At 49.2% G+C, this 22,665-nt stretch overlaps 1 protein-coding gene across 1 annotated transcript in view; it reads right to left on the bottom strand.

Annotated features, from left to right (window-relative positions):
* PLCG2 (phospholipase C gamma 2) overlaps positions 1-22,665 on the bottom strand; it is a 149,615-nt gene that overhangs the window by 123,631 nt on the left and 3,319 nt on the right. The window contains exon 2 of the mRNA XM_058528355.1: positions 20,183-20,420. Within this exon, the coding sequence (XP_058384338.1) occupies positions 20,183-20,375 (193 nt within the window). The 5' untranslated portion in view covers positions 20,376-20,420. The remainder of the gene's footprint in view (positions 1-20,182; positions 20,421-22,665) is intronic.

Raw genomic sequence — 22,665 nt, 5'->3', positions numbered from 1 at the left:
CCTACCAAGGTTTCCACAAGACCATGAGAACCGAAGGAGCCGCCCGCTCGGCGGCTGGAACAACAACAGGCACAAAACTGGATCCCCCAGGAAGGCCGGCACCTCTGGAGCTCAGGCCCCGCGCTGCCAGACAGCGCCTTGTATTCTGGGCGGCTCTTGAGCCCCAGTGGCCTTTGAAAGGGCCAGGAGAACTTCCAAACAACAGGACGAGTCGACAGAACCCAGGCAAGGACGAGCAGAGGGGAAAACAACCCCGGACCACGGCAGTTCTCAAATACAAACTAGTTAGTCTGGGAGAGTGGTCTCACAGCCCCCAAGGCTTCCTCCTGGAGGGATGGGTTACCCTGGGACTGTATATCCTGCCCCTGGGATTCAGAGGGCTGGGCCAAACATAAGCATCTCACTGTCCTGTGTGGCCCCGAACCTCAGGCCGAGACCCCTTGGTGAGGGCTGGGAGGCCCACACCCTAGCCTGGGCCCACCAGGGAGAGCTGGGACCCTCCAGCTGAAGGACCCCTGTCCTTCCCTGTCCAGAAAGCCCCCATGTGCAATGGAACTGCCTCCATTCACACAACCACCCTCAGCATTAACACTCATTGCAGGAGCTGGCGTCACAGGTGGTTTATTTTAAGCCTTCTGAGTTCCCGAACCATTGACAATGACCACTCATTCCTTTCATAACTGGGAAAAAAGAAGTGCTTAAAAATTAACCTCAGCAACTGGAAGGTTTAGTCCTGGAAGGAGATTTGTCAGGTTGGGACAACCACTGAAACAAGCAGTCCTGGGAATAATAAAAGTACCTACACGTTAGCAGTCTCCTCTGCAGCTGACCATCTACTGAGCACTTACTCTGGGCCAAACCCTGTGCTACAAACCTGATGTGTACGAGCTCATTTGACCCGGACCCCAGCCCTATGGGGTGGGCCATTATGATCTCCACTGTATAGCAAAGAAACTGAGGTTCAAAGAAGTTAGGTCAACTGCCCACAGTCACACAGCAAGGGAGCAGCGGGGTCAGAACCTGAGCCTGGGTCTTTGCTCTCCAATATCCCTGTGCTTCATCTCCCACTGGCTGTCTCCCAGTCGGATCCCTGCTACACCCTACCTTGCTGCCCCCCCAGGTAGGTCCCTCCACTCCTGCATGTTCTTTTTTTTTTAAGGAAGCTTGGCCCTGAGCTAACATCTGTTGCCAATCTTCCTCTTTTTCTTTTTTCTCCCCAAAGCCCCAGTACATAGTTGTATATCCTAGTTGTAGGTCCTCTAGTTCTTTCTACGTGGGATGCTGCCTCTGCAAGGCTTGATGAGCAGTGAGGAGGTCCACGCCCAGGATCCGAACCGGTGAACCCTGGGCCACCAAAGCAGAACGCACGAACTTAACCGCTATGCCACTGGGCCGGCCCCCACTCCTGAATGTTCTTACCTAAGACTATATCCCTGTCCCTCGTTTCAGCTAAAACAGGTAGGCCCCCTCAAAAGACTTTATACCCACTGAGGAGAACAGTGAAATACACAGTGGGACAGAAAATAAACAGCAGAAAGACATTCCATCCTTGGGACCTGACTCCATCCCTCCCACTACGTCTTAAGACATTTACACTCCAGTCACAAAAGTTTGGCACAAGACACAGCCTGGGCTCCCTATCCCCTACCTCCCACTCTGTCTCCCCAGGGAGGGGACCCTCTTAATACCCACTTACCAGAGCTGCCTTCTAGACATCTGGAGACATCCAAGGTTAAGGCCCAGAGAGGCGAGAGATGCCCCTGGCTACCATGGTCTCTAACTCTGGTGGACTAAAGATGGCCACAAGTTCTTTGCCACTCTTCCCATTAGGAGGTGGAATCCATTTCTCTCCCCTTGAGTCTGGGCTGGCCGTGTGACTTGCTTTGACCAAGAGAATGTGGCAGAAGTGACACTGTGCCAGTTTCAACCCTAAACCTGAAGATGACCTGCAGCTTCCTCCCTCTCTCTCTGAGAAGCCTGCCACCAGGTAAGAAGCCCAACTACCATGAGACCACCAAGCTGTGAGGAAGCCCAAGCTACCCATGTGGAGGGTGAGAGAGGGGAGGGAGGGAGGGAAAGAGGCAGACAGACAGAGACTGACTGCAGGAAGGAGCCAGAGGGGCAGACATGGGAGGACAGCCTTCTTGGAACTTCCAGCCCAGCCATCCCTGAATACAGCCGGGTGAGGGGTTCCAACCAACACCAAGTGGGACAGAACCAGCACCAGCTGAGCCCGAATTCCTGACCCACAGAATCGTTTTAAGGTCCTGTGTTTTGATGCGGTTTGTTACACAGCAATAGATAACTGAAACACCATCCCAAAACTGGCTTCCGGGCCTGGGGAGGGGCACATCGCCTTCTCAGGAGCCTGACACCAGGAAAAGCCTTCCCCTCTGCACGTCCTGGACCTTGGGTAAGCACAGCTGTCCCCTACTGATGATACCGCCAACAAAAGCACCCCATGAAGCACAGAGGTAAAGGTTTCACACACCAGCTTCTGGTCTGCACACCAACCCACAGGCAGGTACCATCATCGCACCCATTTTACAGATCACACAGACAGAGTGGCAGAACCAGGAGTCAAGGCCAGGCCTGTCCAACTCCAACACTGCTCCTATACACGACGTCACGTGACCTCCACAGCACAGCAACCATCCAGGAAGTGCACACTCATGACCCTCTGGGACACAGGTCAGACGTGCCTTGTGCCACAAAAGCCTCTGGGACCAGAAAGACCACTGTTAGATCAATTTGGCTGCTGTCTCCTGGGCTCCCATCAGGTACAAAACCTCCCATCGTCCCTCCCAGAGAGCGATAGAACTTATCTCGTTTCCATTATAAATGCATTCACCTGAATATTCGACCAATGTTGCCCACCCTCCAAACAATAACGTCCATGAAATTAAAGACCACGTCTGTTTCGATCAGAACTCAACAGTTCCTTGCCCTCAGATGACCAATAAGTAGTTATTAAATGAATGAATAGGGCCGGCCCTGTGGCTTAGAGGTTAAGTGCGTGCTCTCCGATGCTGGCGGCCCGGGCTCAGATCCCGGGCGCGCACCAACACACTGCTTCTCCAGCCATGCTGAGGCCGCGTCCCACATACAGCAACTAGAAGGATGTGCAGCTATGACATACAACTATCCACTGGAGCTTTGGGGGGAAAATAAATAAATAAATAAAATCAAAAAAAATAAATAAATGAATGAATAATGGAAGGAATGAATAAAGCAATGATGAATGAAAGCAAAGAAATGACCAGTTAGTGACCTCTATCTTTGACCAGTCTTTGAGAGCTACACTCCAAAACGTGTTCTCCCGACCTCACACTTACAACACACCAGTTTCCAAAAAGCTTTTACTACCTTGCAGTAGAAGAGGCTAATTGTAAAGAAACAGACCTTCTTCCCTCTCAAACCCGACGTCAGGTACCTCCTGGGAGGTACGTGGGAAGAGCAGACAGAAAGTTCTGGAAAGCAGGACCTTGGGCCATGAGTTTCATCATGAGACTTCCAATGGGTGGCTTCGGTGGCAGGAGACTCTCTCCCTGAAGCCTAGGGAAGAAGCCAGATACATGCTCTCCCACCTGTCCTCTGAGTTCTTCTAGAATTCACATCATTGGTCCAAGCAGTGGGCCCCTGACAAAAGCAGAGCCAGAATCTTACCGCTGGCTTGACATACAGAGCCAATTCTCATCCTTCACGGTAGTTATATTCTGAAAGGCAGCGTGAGCACTGAATTAGCAAATACTGAACCACTGCTCCTGGGAGAAATACAGGGTTAGGGTCCTACAGGCCTCTGGTCACGACATTTTCAACAACCAATCAACACATGACCGCATTTCATGTGTGTCTCTATTTAAAGACATCTTATTTAACATATCACGCATGTATGTCTCTATGCACGTCCGCAAACGATTGTGAAAGTACCACGAGATTTGGTTTAAGGGTTACAAATAAATTTTATCAAGTAGGCGAATTTGGAAATATGGAATCCACGAATAATGAGGACCAACTGTGGATGCTGTCTCAGGGCTGTGGGGCTGGGGCTGCTCATGGTCACATGATCTGCTCTGTAGATGAGGTCTGTCTGCAAAAGGAAAGAACAAGGATGAAACGCGAAGGCTGGCAGAAAGATGAACAGAGAATGAGAGAGGCAGTTCCTGCTTCTGCTCCCCAAGGGCCTGGCTCCTTGGATTCCATGAGTTACAAAGCATTATTCTCAGCCACAAGTTCCAATAAATTCTCTTTTGTGCTTAAGCTAGTTTCTGACCCCACCAGCCAAAAGATCCCAACTTGTGCATTGGGCAATGGTAACGGGCCATCAGACACACTCGCTAGAGTCAGGACAGAGGTGACAGAGAGGACTCGGCAATCAGCAGCAAGAGAAGAAAGGCACATGTACACACACGTGCACACGCTCCCCAGTCTGCAAGCTAATCAGTGCCCCCTGGGATGCAGGCCACCTCCAGAAGAAGGTTCTATGGGGACCACTGAGTAATCTGCAGAAGCACAGCTGGAAGTGCATGCTCAGGCCCAATGATCAGGTGTCACACCTAAACCTAGGACAGACATCCAGGCAGATGGCAAAGCTAGCAGACAGGCACGATTCCATGTTTTCAGTCTCTGTGGGAAAAGAAAGTCACCTGACCTCATGAAGCGGGGACAGAGATTCACCATCATGATCATCACAGCAGCTGCTACACGCAGAACACATTTGCTGCTTGGGGAAGAAGGAAGATGATGGAAATAACAAAGGAAGTGGGTAATGCAAAAAGAGGAAGGAGGGAATATTCTAGAACTGCACTGTCCAATATAGTAGCTACTGGCCAGATGTGGCTATTGAGCACTCAAAATTGAATTGGTCCAAATTGAGATGTTCTGTAAGTATCAAATACACACTGGATTTTGAAGTCTCAGACCAAAAACAAGAATGTAAAATCTCAATAATTATATTGTGTACATGTTGAAATAATACTACTTTGGATATCCTGAGTTACATAAAATATATTATTAAAATTAATTTCACCTCTTTTTTTTTTTTTTTTACTTTTTTTAAATATGGTGGCCAGAAATTTAAAAACTATACACATGGCTGGCATTGGTGGCTCACATTGTATTTCTTTCAGACAGCGCTGGTCTAGAAGTAGTCCAGTTTGGCTACAGCAGAACAGAGAGGGAGGTGGACGGGTGGGTAGTGTGGGTGGGAGTGGGGAAGAGGAAGGAGAGTGTCTATTCAGATCTTTCGCCCAATTTTTAACTGGGTTGTTTGTTTTCTTATTGTTGAGTTTTAAGAGTTCTTCGCATATTTTGGATACAAGTCCTTTACCAGCCAAGTGTGTTTTGCAAACATTTTCTAGCAGTCTGTAGCTTGTCTTTTCAATCTCTTAACCTAAAGTTTTTATAGCACACAGTGATTGGGGAAAACTGGTCTGAAGTAGTTCCTCTAAAAAGTCTGGTAACCTTGAGCAAGTCTCCCAAGGTCACTTAACTCAGAGGCTGACTGTGATGACTAGAGACTATACACGAATATCTAGACACACGACCGCATGGATACATATGTGCTTGTAGTGCCCAGCACAATGCTGAAGCATGGCACATGCTCAATAAATGCAATAATTACTACACCTTCAAGAACACTCCCCTGTCCTGGTGCCAGCAGCACCTCCCAATTCCGTTTCCCCCAGTCTCCCTTAGGGGGTGCCTGGCAGCTGAACAGCAGGTGGAAGGGCTCAAGTGGCCGGTTAGAAAGCGAGGGGGCATTTCCAGGGCTCTGTGAAAAGATTCACTAAATCTGGACACCCTGGGCCAAGGCATTAAACCTTGAAATGATGGAAAATTTGTGCCACACCTCACCTACAGCATCCAGATGAACTTGTACATTTACTAAGGAAACTAAGATGGGCCATCACCTTCAAAAAATGGTCCTTTGGTCCCCCAAAAGCAGAAGCAATAGTTAAAATTTATCGTTCTAGACTTGCACCAGGTATCACATCCCTGCTGATCAATGTCCATGCCCATGTGCTCCGTGCTAACCTTTCCACAGCTTCTTCACTCGGTTACCCCATAGTAAGCACACAGATGGTAATGCCAGGCCCCAGGAAAGTGAACATAAGGACACCACCCACAGAAAGCAGGTGTTTGATGGGAAAACAATGCATCAACTAAGAAGCATATAATGAGTTCTATTTATTTATTTTTTGTTTTGTTTTTTGTTTTTTTGTGAGGAAGATCGGCCCTGAGCTAACATCTGCCAATCCTCCTCTTTTTGCTGAGGAAGACTGGCCCTGGGCTAACATCCACGCCCATCTTCCTCCACTTTATATGGGACGCCGCCACAGCATGGCTTACCAAGCGGTGCATTGGTGCGCGCCCGGGATCTGGCCCAGCGAACCCCGGGCCGCCACAGCGGAGTGCACGCACTTAACCGCTTACACCACTGGGCCAGGCCCTAATGAGTTCTATTTAAAATAGAACACTGAGCCATCAGGGAAATGCAAATCAGAACCGCAATGAAATATGACTTCACTCTTACCAAGATGACTATCTTCAAAAAGACAGACAATAACAAGTGTTGGTAAGAATGCAGAGAAATCGGAACCCTCATTTACTGCAGGTGAGAATATAAAATGGTGCAGCCACTTTGGAAAACAGGCTGGCAGTTCCTCAAACAATTAAACATCGAGTTGTATGTGACCTAGCAATTCCACTCTGAGGCATATACCCAAGACGAATGAAAATATATTCACACAAAAACTTGTACACGAATTTTTACAGCAGCATTATTCATGACAGCCAAAAAGAGGAAACAACCCAATGTCTATCCACTGATGAATGGATAAACAAAATGTGGTATATTCATCCAGTGGAATATTACTCAGCCATCAAAAGGAGTGAAGTACTGATACATGCTACAACATGGATGAACCTTGACAACATTATGTTAAATGAAAGAAGTCATATGCAAAAGGTTACATATTATATGATTCCATTTATATGAAATGTCCAGAAGAGGCAAATCTATAGAGACAGAAAGTCAATTCCTCCTCAAAAAAAAGTGGAAGTTCGTGGCAGTAGCTATTCATTTAACAGTGCACATCTACTGAGCACCTAGCGGGAGCGCCCGGTGCCAGAAGCTAGAAATATAGAGATGAACAAGACACCACTTGCCTCAAGGAACTAGAGTCCAGTCTTTTCATTCCAGACCTAATTCTGGTTGGCAACTCTGAGCAGCCATATATTTTTGGAACCAAGTTCAAAATGGGAGGTCATTCAAAGCCATATCCTCAAAAAGGGAAAAATGACACCCAACTTATATCCCAGAAGTTGGCCTGTTCTACTAACAAACACATGAGCTGAGCAATCAAATAACTGGAACTAAATCCCAACTGTCAACCTTGGAAATTACTAGACTTCTCTCAACATCAAATTTCTCATCGAGAAGATTAGGAAAGTATCAACTTCATGGGGTTGTTGTGTGGATTAAATGAGGACATATCAACAGTCTCGGCCGACAGCACAGGCTCATAAGATTTCCTACCTCCATCCGATGTGGTCATGTTGATGCCATGGAGAGATCCACAGCCTTTAGCCAACAGCAGAATCAAGCTGCTGGTTTCACAGCCTGGGACAGAATGAATGCCAAACCAGGAGGAGAAGGAGCACAAGTGACACTCACAAGACCCTTCCTTTCCCAAAAAATTTCATATCTGTAGAAGATGCAAAAGCTGGCAGACGTCCAGATGCTGGCAAGAGTGGTGGGTGGGCATATGAGTCACTGCAGCATTCCTGTGGACAACTGAACACTATGCCCAGAGCCCAGGACACAGCCTTTCCTTCCTCCCAGAAATTCTTTTAGAAATTTATCCTGAGAAAATGACCAGGGACATGCCTAAGAGTCAGCTAGAAAAATGTTCCCAGGATCAATGCTTAACATAGCCAAATAATAAACTACATGATGTCCAAAAATGGGAGATCAGTAAAAATAAATAAAAAAATAAGATGGAAAACTATAGCCATTTAAAACAAAATGGAAGGCATATGCTTACAATGGAAAGATGTTCATAATTGGAAACAACCTAAATGTCCATAATCAAAAGGACAGGTGAATTTATCAGGGTGACCTCAGGGAGTGAGACTGCTGAGGGCAGTTAAAGCTACTGATAGCAACGTGGATATCTCACAAACAATATATTAGATATGAATCACAGATTAAAATTTTTGAAACAAATGTAAAAAATATGCATAGGAAGGATAATTATCAAATCGTGATACTGGTTTCTCTAGGGAGGGAGGGGTATGTGTGAGGACTTCACTATATTTATAATACTTTATTTCTTAAAAACTAACAAAAAAGATGTAAAGCAAATATTATGGTTTGTCTAAGCTGGTTAGAAGAGTGTATTCATTTCCTATATTTCCTATAACAAATTACCACAAACTCAGTGCCTTAAGATAACACACATTTATTGTCTTAAGTTCTGGACGTCAGAAGTCAAATGCAGGTCTCAATGGGCTAAAATCAAGGTGTCAGCGGGGCTCTCCCTTCCTTCTGGGGCTCCAGGGAAGAATCCATTTCCTTGTCTCATCCAGTTTCTGGAGGCGGCCTGCATCCCTTGGTTCATGGCCCCTTCCACCTTCCAAGCCACTGATCTCATCACTCTGACCTCTGCTTCTGTCATCACATCTCCTTCTCTGACTCTGACCCTCCTCCCTCCCTCTGTCACTTATAAGGACCCTGTGATTACACTGGGCCCACCCAGATAATCCAGAATAATCTCCCCATCTCAAGATCCTTAACTTAATCACATCTACAAAGAGCCTTTTGCCATACAGGATAACAGTCACAGGATCTGGGGATTAGGATGTGAACATGTAGGGGCACTTTATTCTGCCTACCACAGAGCGTACAGAAATAATCATCATCATAACAGCAGCAACCACAGCTAACCCTTACTGCGTGCTCTGGGACACTGTGAGGCACCAACCCTAAGTGTGCTGCCTAATTAGTCGCCTAATCCTCATGAGAACCCAGTGAGGAAGGCACTTCTACTATCCCATTTTACAGATGGGTTCTATGAGAAGCTAAATAACCTGTCCAGGGTCACAAACATTGTAAGTGGCAGAGCCAAGATCTGAACCCAGGCAGCCCCACCCTAGAGGAATGCTCTTGAATATCCCAGTATGTGTTGTCTTAGTTTCTACACCAAGCTCAGTGTTTAAAACAGAAGATGGTCCCAGTGTAACACAACATGAAAAAGGCATATTACTAAGGAGTATTATGAAAGGACTGCATTTTGTAAAAATGTATCAATGTCCTGCAAAAAAAAAAAAAAAAGATCTGGAAGGATGCACACCAACTGTTAACACTCATCCCTCTGGGTGGGAAGCTAAGGGGTTGTACTAATAAAAACATGTTACTTCTTCACGGAGAACAAAGTCAGAGTTGTTTTAATTAGGGGAAATAAAACAAGGTCAGAGGATCCCAGCCCAGAGCTGTCTTAAACAGGAAACCGGCATAACGTTCGGCCTCGGCCACCCCAGCTTGGGCCCTTCTCGCCTCCCCAGGGCCAGGTCCTCCTCCAGCCAGGCCCCAGGCCGGCAAGGGGGGCTGTTCCCACTAGCAGAGGCTGGCACGGGCCAGGATGGCCTGGAGCGGCTGGGCGTGGTGGGTGACACCAGCCAGGGGAATCTGACAGAGCGGGAACACGAAGCAGGAGGAAGCCAGCGAGACCCCCAGTCCTGAGGCTGGTGTCTCCCCCTACAAGCCCTGCAGGGTCTTCTCTTTCTACTGCAGTCTCTCTACCATGCTGTGCTAATTGTGTCTTTGCTAGTTTCCATTCTACAAATTAGTGAATTCCCACATTTTTCTTTCTCTGAACAGAATCCTTCTTCACACACACAAACACTTCACCCCCCAAAACCCGCTCTCACTCCCGGCTGCCAGCACAACTGTGGAAGATGAAGGCAGCATCTTACTGCTTGTTCCCGAATGTGCCGGGAGCATGGAAAAGGCCCCCTTTGCTATAACCTGGCATCGTTACCGATTCTGTTTACAAAACTTCACCACTGCCCTGTTGACACACCTCCTCCCCCAAGTCAGCCCTCCCCAGCCTCGCAGGAGAAAGGCGAGGAGCTGAGCTGCCTGCCCACACCAGGCTCAAATCCAAGGGATCTTAACCCCAACAGGACCCTGCCCCGTGCTGCAGAATAGCAGGAGGCCGCGGCCTGCACGTGAGTGGGCTACACCGCGGCCCCCAGGCACAAGCAAACGCAGACACTGACAAGCCATCAGGGAAGCAGGAGCGTGAGGCACCCTCAAGTGCACACCAGGCACATTACACGCATTTACAAATGAATGCTCACAATCATCCTATGGGGCAGCTCTACCGTCACCCCATCTCACAGATGAGTCAATTGCCCAGGGTCATGCAGCCGGTAAGCACAGGGTCGAGACCGGAACCGTGGTGTGTGGTTAAAGGGGAAGCTGTCACGGAGATGAGATGCTCTGTCTTAACCCCAGATACTGCCACCTTTGGGGAGGAGGAGGGGGGCAGAGGCTGAGAGGGGCATCCAGATCCTTTCTCGATTCATCTGCTGACATATCTGCGTGTCTGTGAGGCACTAGCTGTGGGCCATGCACAGTCTAGGTGCTGGGGATTCCTCCCTGGTAAGCAGAACGACGGGTCCAAGGGCCTGGCTCTGAGGTCAGGCATTGCCAAAGAGCAAGAAAAGTGGACACCAGGATTCTGGCTTCGACTTCAAACTGCACAGCACTTAAGTCTCTTCCAAGACAAAATAAGGCACATCACTTTGCTATCCTGGTATGGGAAAATGCACATTTATTATCTGAGAGAGATGGGGGGGCCAGTGAGGAAGATCTTCTTTCCAAAAGGATTCACCAAGGGATGCCTTTATCAGCTCCCTCCCCTTAACTACAGATCAACTAGGGATACCCTAAGAGATCTGACTTGCACCAACTCTTCAGGAGCCTCTAATTACACGAAGTGGGATACACCTGCATTCCAGGGCTTGGCACTACTGCAGAGGACAGATGCTCCCTGTGCCCGGCCCTCTGGCTCCTCAGAGCGGGATGTGTCCACACCCCCCTGCCTCTCTCCTCTCTCCTCAACGGCCAGATGTCCCCCAGTAGGGACACCTATTTCTCCAAAAGACCCATGCCCACATCCCACAGCCATGGGAGCACAGAGAACTGGATCGACCACAACTAACTGGACGTGCACAGGGTCCTCCGAAGAGGAGGCTTGGTTGCTTGGAGTAGAGAATTCACAGGATGTACTTCCGAGAGACGGGAGGGAGCAAAGCACGAGCTGTAATAACAAGAGCCAACCTTACACAGCACGTCCCAGGCGCCTGTCTCAGTGATTCATCTCCAGGAGCCCATCTGGTCCTTCTGGCGACCCCATAAGGTAGGTAACATCATTCTTCCCATTCTACAGATGAGGACACGGAGGCACAGAGACGTAAGTCTCTTGCCCAAGATCACAGAGCTAACAGGCAACGGAGTCAGGATTCAAACCCAAGCAGGCTGGCTCCTCAGTCCCCGCATCTAACCAGTATACTACGCCCCCTCACGCCCTCGTGGCCCAGGCCAAGACCCGTGCAGCTAGGAAATAAGGTGACAGTGGAATACAGCAAGGGCTCTTCAATTCCTATATGACAGACTCCAACCAGTCCATGATACCCGCAATTGCCGTGCTCACAACACTGTCCCTCCGGCCCTTTTCATTAAAGAGGAGTACATTCATTTGCTAGGGCTGCCGTAAAAGAAAAACACAAACTGGGTGACTTAACAGAAATTTACGGTCTCATGGTTCTGGAGGCCAGAAGTCCAAGATTAAGGTGTTGGCAGGGCTGGTTCCCTCTGAGGGCTGGGAGGGAGATCTGTTCTGTGCCTCTCGCCTAGCTTCTGGTCATGGCTAGCAATCCTTGGTGTTTCTCAGCTTGAAGACGCATCACTCCAGTCTCTGCCTCCATCATCTTACGGCCTTCTCTCCGAGTACGTGTGTCTCTCTGCGTGCGTGCGTGCGTGTGTGTGTGTGCCTCCTCTTCTTATAAGGACACCAGTCGTATTGGATTAGGGCCATCCTGCACCAGCATGACATCATCTTAACTAATTACATCTGCAAAGACCCTATTTCCAAATAAGGTCACATTCTGAGCTACTGGGGTTAGGGCTTTGACATATGAACTGGCGAGGGGGTCACAATTCAACCTATAACAGGGACCCACATCTGCCCACAAGCCCTGAAGACGTCAGGCTATGACCCATCTAAACTGCCCCCACACCAAAAGTGACCAGAGGGACACGGGCCTCCAAACAGCCAATCCTTGTGACTGGCTCAAACAGAGCCAGCCAATCAGAGGCCTCTCTTGGGAGTCCATCCTCGGGAGGCTGGGAGACCAAAACCTTCACTGATGGGGCTGCAGAGTCAAGGTGGAGAGGGGCTTTGCTGGGGAGGGACTAGCCAAGGCTGAGAGGAAACCTAAGGGGTCCGACCAGGCCTGTCTATAGAGAGACGTCACCACCAGAGGCTCTTGTCACAGACGGGATGGGCAAGTCCTCAGCGCCGTGACCTCCCCTTCCCAGGAGGCCCCGTGGCAGGCTGCTCATTTTCCTGGATTCCTAAAGAACCCCCAAATCCCTACAATCATTCTACTCTCTAGCCATCAGTGGGGTGCCTAGAGCCACCTCTGCATCCTCCAAAACTAAAGGCCACGGAAGAGCCTGGGGGATGCCCACCACACCCATTTCCCATGCTTGTCTGCACACAGCCCGGCCACGTTGTCCAGCATCCTTTGCAGCCGGTCACGTGCATGGTTCTGGTCAATGGGAGGTGGGAGGAAGAGGCACATCGGTTCCAGGCCTGGCCCATAAAGTCCTCCTGAGCTGTCCTCCACTCTTCCTCTTTCCCCACGTGTTGGCTGGACACAGAGGATCATTCGGTAGCCTCAGGTGCTTTAGGGGATGGTGATGCCACCAGACAGCAGAGCCCCACTCCCCCAATCCCACTGGATCGTAGACTTGAGTGAGAAACTTATATCGTATCAAGAAATCATTGGTCACTGCAGCTAGCCTACCCTTACTACTACAGAAGCTTTATTGCTACGCCCTCTGCCTGGAATGCTCTTCCTCCATAGCTTACCATGGCTCCCTCCTTCTCAACCTTCAAGTCTCAGCTCAAAAGTCACCTCCACACTGAGGCTTCCCTGAGGCCTGCCCTCCTGAAATAGTGCTCTTCACTGGTTACGTCCCAGTGCCCTGTTTCTTTCCTTCCTACATCCACCACAATCCAAAATGATTAAATGGTTAGTTTGGCTTTTCTGTCTTTCCTATGAGACCGTAAGCTCCTCTAGGGATCTCCCGTCCTGTTCACTTTATCTCCAGCGACAAGCATAAAACCTGACACACGCCAAGTCCTCTGAGTATTTGCTAAATCAATAAAGAAACAAATGCTAAGCACGTCAAGTGATTGTCATCCAGGACAGAAAACCACCCTTGAATAACCACAGAAACCAACTCCTCAACCGTCCAGCCTACAAGCAGGTCTGTATCGATGTCAAGAGTAAAAACGTCAGCTCCATTTTTCACACCCGCAGGCTCCAACGTGGTGAAGAGGTCCCCCAGAAGGGGAGCAGGACAATCCACTGCGTGCAGGAAAGAAAATGGAAGTTCCAATATTTATCTCATCCTTTCTACAATGTCATTTCCCTTTGATGATGATGACGATAATGACAATGACAAGGATGACAAGAGCGGCTAATACTGAGCACCTACCTCCTCTACGCCCAGCCCTGTTGAAAGCAGTTACATATATATTACTCCATTTAATCCTCACAAGAGCCTTATGAGACAGGTCCTTTTATTATTCTCATTTTACAGATGTGGAAATGGAGGCACAAAGAAGTGACATGAGTGGTCCAAGGCCACACTCCAATTAGGTGGCAGGGCTGGGATTTGAACTCCCCAGGCTCCAGAGTCCGTGCTGTTGTATACCACAACTGCACGTCTACAGTCAAAAAATAAATAAGTTTATAGACACTGGGGACATCAGTTGAATCTTATTTCTGATGGGATGCTTGACTGAAGGAGCCTGGGGACCACTTTCAGACAATGGATTTCTTCCTAGATGGAAGAAGCCAGTGAAAAAACATCTACTTCTCCACTGTTCTGAAAACATTTTGTTAAAATAACTTTCAAAAATATTCATACTTTAATGGATAAGAAGTGCAAGGATGGACTTCTGAGATACAGATATGCAGATACAGCTGAGATACAGTACAACCTCATTCACTGCCCCTGGCTCTCTTATCACTTGTCCACACTTGTCCACACTTATCACTTGTCTCCTCCTGGCACCTCTGTCTCCCCACTAACCAGAGCACCTCTAGAGTCTTCTTCCTCTTGGCATCTCAGCACCAGGCAGAGCGTGTCCTCCGCACGCACAAGGAATGGGTGCATTTCCCTCTTGTAACAAGGAAAGTCTAAACGATGCTGTCGCTCTTGGGTCCCAGCCAGGGTGCTTCTCTGTCACACACAACTGAAACATCTCTGAGATCACAGAGGAGGAGAAAGCAGCACAGAGCAGGAAGGAGATTTAAGACTCCAAAGGCAGAGAGACTGAGTGCAAATTGTAGCTCTGCCCCTTACTAGCTGTGTGGGCTTGGGCACATCACCTAGTCTCCCCAGGACTCAATTTCCTCATAAATAAAGTGGGGATGATTCCTGCTTCACAGGGTCACTGTGAGGACTTAATGAGCTGTTACACGTGATGGGCTTACACTGGGACTAGTACACAGACAGTATTCATTAGAGGTGGCTCTCAACAACAACAACAACAACAACATCATCATCATCATCATCATTATTACTATTATTATTAGGCAGACAAGCTAAGAATCTAATACCAAGGAAACAGAACAGCTCCTATTTTTGCGAATCCCTCATTCATGGGCAGCCACAACTTGCCAAAAATAAACAGATGGAAAAAATATGCATAAGAGAAAGTGAAAACTTCAGGATAAAAGCCTCTTCAGTTGAGAGGGACACAGTCCAAGCCCTCAAAGGCAGCTCCTCGCGACACCAGCCCCATCCGACTCCACAAACGGGTGGCACCACATTCCAGGCCTCGCAAATGGACGAGATGCTCCCGAGACCCCAAGGGTGCTACTCAGAGAGGCCCCTGAGCAGCTCCTTTCTACCTGGAGACTGCTTAGCGGGTGCCCCTGGAAGGATAGAAAAACCACATAAGCAGCACCTCCCAGCAGCTCCACACGCTCCCTCCCTACATTCAGAGGCTCTCAAGGCACCATCTTACCCATGCCCCTTGGCAAGCAAGTGGGAGACTGCCGGCCACAAGGTGCGTGGCTTGCTGAAGATCCAGTTTTCTCCACTTGAAGCCAGGCCTTGGGACTCCCCGCACACTGCCTTTTTTCCTTTTTCTCTTATTGTATTACATGCCAATTACGCAATATTTCCCACATATGAAAAAGCACATAAAATAAAATCCATTTAATTCTCACCCAATAACATAAGAACTATTATTATCTCACTTGACAGACAGGGAAACTGAGGCACAGAGAGGTCAAAAAACTTGCCTCAGATCACCCACCTAGTAGGTGGTAGAATGCAGATTTGAACTACAAGTCTGGATCCAGAGTCCAGGTGTTCTCATGGTCACTTGGGGCCAAGGCGGCCACCATCAATTCCTTCCCACCCTGGACGTGCATGCCACTCCCTCTCCAAGAGAAGATTCCCCATTCCTTGAACCTGAGCTGGCCTTGGTGACCTGAGCCGGTGCAAGTGACTTTCTGGGACTTCTGAGGCTAAGTCATAAGCAGCCCTGCAGCTTCTGCCTGGGATTCTTGGAACACGCGCCCTGAGGGGATGCCAGGCACCATGTAAGAAGTCCAACTACCCTGGGACCGCGAGGCAGCAGGCACTCAGTCAACTGTTCCTGCTGAGCTCAGGCTTCCAGCCATCACCACCAACGCACCAGATGAGGGAGTGAAGATTCTGGAACCTTCCAGACCAGATGACATACCAGTTGAGTACCACCAAATGACCTCAGTCCTGGTCACAGAGTAGAAGAAGCACCCAGCTGAGCCCTGCCCAAGTCTCTGACCCACAAATCTACTCACTCACATTCAAGGACACTGCTGACCCCACTTCAAGATGGCCATCCGCTGGCCACCTGGCCAGCCCCTCCCTCAACTCTCCAGACAAGCAACTCCTCCACTAGGAGGCCTCCCCTCATTCCCTACCACCTCCCCACACCCAGATGGATGAGAGCCTTCCTTCCCCACATGGTACCCACACTGTGGGACCGATCACACGATCCTGCAAGGGCTGGCTGCTGAATCGGTTTCCCCTCTAGGGCAGGACTCCATCCTTCCTCCTCTCTCTCAGCAGAGTCTAGCAGCCAATATGATGGCAAATATGGGCTGACCATGTGAAATAGCTCCGTCATGACAGGGTCCAAAGAGAAACCCTATTATATCCAGTGACATTTTATGGCTCTAAGCAAAGCAACACATGACTTTAGACCAGGGCTTCTCAACCTTGGTATCACTGACATCTTGTACTGGATAACTATCTGTGATACGGGCTGTCCTATGCATCGTAAGATGTTTAGGAACATCCCTGGCCTCGACCCACTAGACCCAGGAGCACACCCCCTCGCCCTCAGTTATGACAACTAAAAATATCTCCAGGCGTTGCCAAATCCCCCTGGAGGAAGCAGGGAGGTGGCCCTGGTTGAAAGCCACTCACTGCTTTAGATAGTGGGATCCACGCATGTCTACCCTCACCCAGGCCTGCCTGGGGTTGGGATACCTGTCCAGAAGTCACACGCCACTTGTCAAATACCCCAGAACCCCACGCCCGTGCTCCTTCATGCTCACTTGCCCCTTGCAGGCCTCAGGTAACCTGCAGGTTCCTGCTACTAGGGCCCCTGAAGAAACGCTACAGCTGGGGCTCCCCTCAGGATATCACCCCCACAACAGGAGGCTGGAAACGTGGCCCTGAGAGTCATCCTGGGCCCGAAGACCTGCTCTCTCAAAGTGGTCAAGGGAGCACCATTTACAAGCTCTTTACCCCAAAACTGGCTTTTTCCGTCACTTTACAAACACACCAACACAGCCCTCTCACACAGGACGGCCAGGGCATGTTCAAAACCCCAACCCATTCACATCATCCCCCTTCTGAAAACCCTTCAGTGGATCCCTGCTGCCCTCCAGAAAAAGCCCAAACATCTAAGCAAGCACCGGGCAGCACCCGTTAGCAGCAACAACGGCTAAAATAATAGCGGCCATTCCCACGGGTTGAGCGCGTATCCCACGCTAGGCACTGTGTTGAACCACTCTGACGTACTCACTCGTTTATCCATTCCCAACCACAATCCTGTGAGGTGGACGCAAATATGATTCCCATTCTACAGATGAGAGAATTAAAACTAAGAAAGCGGACATAACTTGCCCACAGCCACAGAGCAAAACTCAACCAACGATGCTGGAGAAGGTCCATGCTGCTTGTACCTAATCACACAACCTCGGCTCCATGGGAGTGGAAGCCAATTTAATTCCTGCTGTATCTCCAGCACCTAGAGCAGTGCCGGGCAGAGCAGGCATTCAGATATGGGAGGATGGAAGGATGGATGGACCGTCTCAGCAGTATATAGCAAATCCGGCCAGTCATCAGGACCACCTGGGAGCTGAATAAAATACTGCATCCCAACCAACGTAGTAACTGATAGCCATCCTCAGCCACTCCAGGAAGAAGGAAGAACTGCTTTTAGTTAACTAAGGGTGGAGAACAACAGGGCATGGATTTCAGGAGACAAATCCTGTCCCCTGCCCCTCAGAATGTGCTTCAGGAGAAGGCTCCAGTAGCCTGTACTTTTAAAAGCCCCCCCAGGTGTTCTGATGGTCAGCCACACCTGGGACCCGCAGGTCAAGAAGAGAAAGGACCCACAGACCACTCTCAGTGTGGCACACCTGTATTTACCATCAGTGGCCGCTCCACCTCCCGCAGGCCCCCACCCCCACCCCCACCCCAGCTGCAACAGGCTCTGGGCCACCTGGGAGGTCGAGCATGGCCAGTGCAAACAAAACTGGGAGCATGCGTATTTTCAAAACAGGGCTTGTGGCTCTGTGCCATCTGAGACCTGCTTGGCTCCAAAGCCAGGAGAAACCTTCCGGAAAGCTGTTTAATCTCACTCAGGATAAGAGAAATCAAATGAAGAACTTCGCCAAGCTACCAGTCTCCCTGTGAATGGCAAAGTTCAGAACTCTATCGCAGTGTGAAGAGGGTGTGGGGAACAGGGCCCCTCACACTCCGTGGGCTTTTGTGGGGTGTTGCCAAAGTGTCCTTGAAAGTTAAAACACCCCGTACCTTTTAACTCAGAAATAACACTTAGTGGAAGTTGTCCTTCAGATGTACCCATACGTGTGCATAAAAGAATAATGCAAAGACAACCCTCACACACTGCTGGTGGGATTTAAAATGGTGCCGCCACTTGGAAAATAGTCCAGCAGTTCCTAAAATGATTAAGCATAGAGTTACCATATGATCCAGCACCTATATTCCTAGGCATATACCCAAGAAAAATGAAAACATACATCCACACAAAAACTTGTACATGACTGTTCACAGCAGCATTATTCATAAGAGCCAAAAAGTGGAAACAACCCAAACATCCACCAATGAATGAATGGATTAAAAAAACTGTGGAATATCCATATGATGGAATATTTTTCAGCCATATAAAGGAATGAATTACTGAGACATGCTACAACATGGATGAACCTTGACAACATTAGGTTAAGTGAAAGAAGCCAGTCACAAAAGGCCATATATTACATGATTCCATCATAAGAAATGTCCAGAACAGGGAACTCTATAGAGACAGAAAGTACATTAGTGGTTACTTAGGCCAGGTGAGGAGGATGGGAAATACAGGATGATGGCTAATGGGGACAGGGTTTCTTTTTGGGGTGATAAAAATGTTCTAAAATTGATTATGGTGATGGTTGTATATATATGTGAATATACTAAAAACCACTGAATTGTGCATTTTAAATGGGTGAACTATACGGTATGTGAATTATATCTCAATAAAGCTGTTACCAAAAAAAAAAAAAAAGGGAAGAAGAAGAAGAATGCAGGTATAGTTGCTGCAGCTAAGAGAAAAGACTGGAATGTCCAAATGTCCATCTCCAGGGGTTAACCTGTGACACCGCAGCCAGAATGCTATGTGGCCATGAAAGAATAAGGCATAACAATGTGTTGGTAAGAAACCACCTCCAAGATAATTATTAAGTTAAAAAAAGAAATCAAAGTGCACAAGTGTATGCAGGAGGTACCTGTTTGTGTAAAAAAACATGACACACGTTATAGAAGCATAGAACACTTCTGGAAGACAAAAGAACTTAGTTATGAGCTTGCCTCTGGAACACAGGGTGGGGCTGGGGGAAGAGAGACATTTACTAATGAACTGATTTTACCCCAAGTGTACATTTTAATTTTTCAATTGAAAAGTAGTCAATAAAAAAATGCAAATTAAAGCAAGTCTCTGCAACTGAAAATTGCTTAAGTCTCCTTACTCTGTGTGTTAAAAACAGTCTTAGAAACTTTAGGAACTGAAGCAATTGCCCAATCTAAGGGGGGTGGGGAAAAGAAGACACCTCCACCAGGGCCAGAACTTCATCTGAAAGCTACAGAACATTCGATGACGCGCTCTGTCCACATGGAGCTAAAGGCAAGGCCTCTCGCTCTGTGGTTTGCAATAAATCAAAACAGGCATCTGGCTATGAAGCTATAAGTTTCAGCAAGCTCCAGCCAGTCAGCCCTTAAGAGGCCAGACAGCTTGGCCATCAACACGTGATCCCCGGTGCCGGAAGACCTGGAGCGCACCCCTGCCAGCCCAGGTGAGCGGTGTGTCTGTCATTTCCGAGCTGGCCCCCGAGGGCCTCTGCTCCTTCACCAGCGCTTTCCTAGCTGAACTTCTCCCTCCTGCTCTAAAGGCCATCACAGACCCAGACCAAGTGGCCACACCTGCATTTTTAGAAGAGAAGAAGGTATCAAACCAACAACTGCAGTGACCACGGCAGGCAGGAAGGTGAGAAGTGCAGGGGCCGCACTGCCCCGGCGGCGGGTACTCACAGAAACCCTCGATCTTGTCGGCCGTCTTGCTCCAGGCCACCTGCCGCGTCTCCATGATCACCTGGACGGTCCGCCGCTCCGGGGTGGACTTCCGGAAGCTGAACACGGTCATCACCGTGCCCAGCTCCAGGGCCCTCTTGATCTGACTCTTCTCATATTCTGGAAGGGCGTCCACGTTGACCATGGTGCTCATTGTCGGCCCCTCCAGGGAGAAGGAAGCAGTGAGGGAAGTAGGAGGCTGGAGGCAGAATAAAGGAGTGAACTGGTTTTAGTTAATGGAGGGGGATTTAGTTAACAGGGCTTGGACTTCAAGAGCCAAAAATCCTGCCTCATGCCCATCAGGATGAGTTTTCAGAGAAGGTTCTAGTGGCAGACAATGGCTGACCACTCAGAGAGCCCAGGCAGGACACACTGAGGTTTAAATGGAAGTGGAGGTGTGGGAGGAGCCCCCTTGACCTCAACGACCCAACCGTTATCCTGACTTTGAATAACCAAATCGCCCCAGCCTGGCAGTGATGCCCCTCCCTCCCCACACACTTCTATGCTGTAGAATATTTGAATAGCCAAAGCAGCCCAGACGGCTCCCACCTCCCACTCCCCCAACACCAGCATCCTTTTCTATCCTGCCTAGAGACTTCTAACTATCCCTTTACTTCCTAAGTGAGGCTGGGAACAGACCCCAAAAAAAAAAACAAAACACTTCTGAGTGTGTCCCTGGAGACCTCTGCATAGAAATGGGGCCAAAAGAGGGCCGGCCCCGTGGCTTGGTGGTTAAGTGCGCGCGCTCCGATGCTGGTGGCCCGGGTTCGGATCCCAGGCGCGCACCGAGGCACCACTTCTCCGTCCATCCTGAGGCCGAGTCCCACATACAGCAACTAGAAGGATGTGCAGCTATGACATACAACTATCTACTGGGGCTTTGGGGGGAAAAAATAAATAATAAATAAAATCTTAAAAAAAAAAAAAAGAAAGAAAAAGAAATGGGGCCAAAAGAACAGAAAACATTAGGGCCCACCCAGCAGCCTCAAGTTTGAATCCTGGTGCAGGGTCCTGCTGACTGTGTGGCCCCGGGCAGGCTGTGTGCCCTCTGCAAGCCTCCATCCTTTCTAAAGTGGGAATGTAGGGACAGTTAGGAAGCCTGAAATGCAATGCCACCAGCAAAGCACGTAGCGTGCTGCTCAGCGTCCCGGAGGTCTTCTTGATCGCCTCTTATTCCCATGCACAGTCGATGTTTATCAGAGAGGTGCTGGGGCCCCCGATCTTGGAGCCATCCTTGTCTGGCCTCTCTCACCACCACAGCCAATCCATCAGCAAATCCAGAATCCAGCCCGTCTCACCTCTTCACGGGCTCCTCCTAGGATCTTATACTTGGATGGTTCTAATCACCTACTACCTGGTCTCCCCGCCTCTGCCCCGGCCCCTTACAGTCCACTCTCAGATCAGGAGCCAGAAGAATGCTTCTAGAACAAGAGTGAAGTGACGTCACACCTCTGCTCAACCCTGCAGTCGCTCCCTGAGCCTCTCTCTGCACTCCACTCCCCCATTCTGCCTCCCAGACGTCCAAAGACACACTGCCTGCCACTCAAGGGGACCGGGATGGAAGGCTAGCTAGCTGCAGACCCCACACCAAGTCACTTAAGGGCCTGGGCCTCGTTTCCACACTTGCAAAGGGGAAGACAGATTACAAGAACAAAGGTTCTTGTAAGGATCAAACCAGACAGTCTGTCTCAGGCCCTTGTAACATGACTGCAAAGTCAGTGCTCCTCAGATTTAGCTATTGTTACTGTTGCCATCAACTGTTCTGTGTCTCTTTATCTCCTCTGTCCCGACCAAACCCCTTCAGGAGCCCACACTTGTTACTCTGTGGAGAGGCGGGTGTTCAGCTGGGGCTGTCTGGGCCTCCACTCAGGCTCTGCTCCCACAGCCTCCCGCCAAGTTGCTCAAAATAGGGGCCTCAGTTCCCTCATCTGTAAAATGGGGATAACACCACCACCCTCAAGGAGGGCTGGAAGGACTAAAAGCTACAATGTACGCCTGGCCCCTAGCATCTAGCAGGGCCTCGGATCATACTAATCAGCCAGTTGGTCAATGCGTTAATCCAGTGTCAACTCTATGCCAGGCACTGAGCTGGGGACCAGTATGCAAATGGAGGGGGTGGCAGAGGCCCAGGCCTTGCCCTTTGCCCCCTCCTTCCTCCACCTCACACCCAGAGCCAAAGGCACCTGGGCAGGTGTGCTGACAGCCAGAGATAAAATGAATTACACTTGCTCTCTGCCCATGAGGAGACAGACCAGTCAGCTCAATGATTCTAATGTAAAGAGGTAAATGCAGGAGCAGGGACATGGCAGGGGCGGGGTACTGCCAAGGGAGCAGAGGGAAGGGGCCCCGAACTTAGCCTGGGGAGAGGCTGGGAGATTAGAGGGCTCCAAGAAAGCTTCTAGGGGAAGAGGGCATCTGAATCCAATCTTTAGAACAGATGAACC

The sequence above is a fragment of the Diceros bicornis genome, chromosome 32 (assembly GCF_020826845.1).
Source record: "Diceros bicornis minor isolate mBicDic1 chromosome 32, mDicBic1.mat.cur, whole genome shotgun sequence".
In the NCBI taxonomy this organism is placed as follows: Eukaryota; Metazoa; Chordata; class Mammalia; order Perissodactyla; family Rhinocerotidae; genus Diceros; species Diceros bicornis.
The sequence above is the reverse complement of the archived record's forward strand: the minus strand, read 5'-3'. Positions and strand labels throughout refer to the sequence as shown.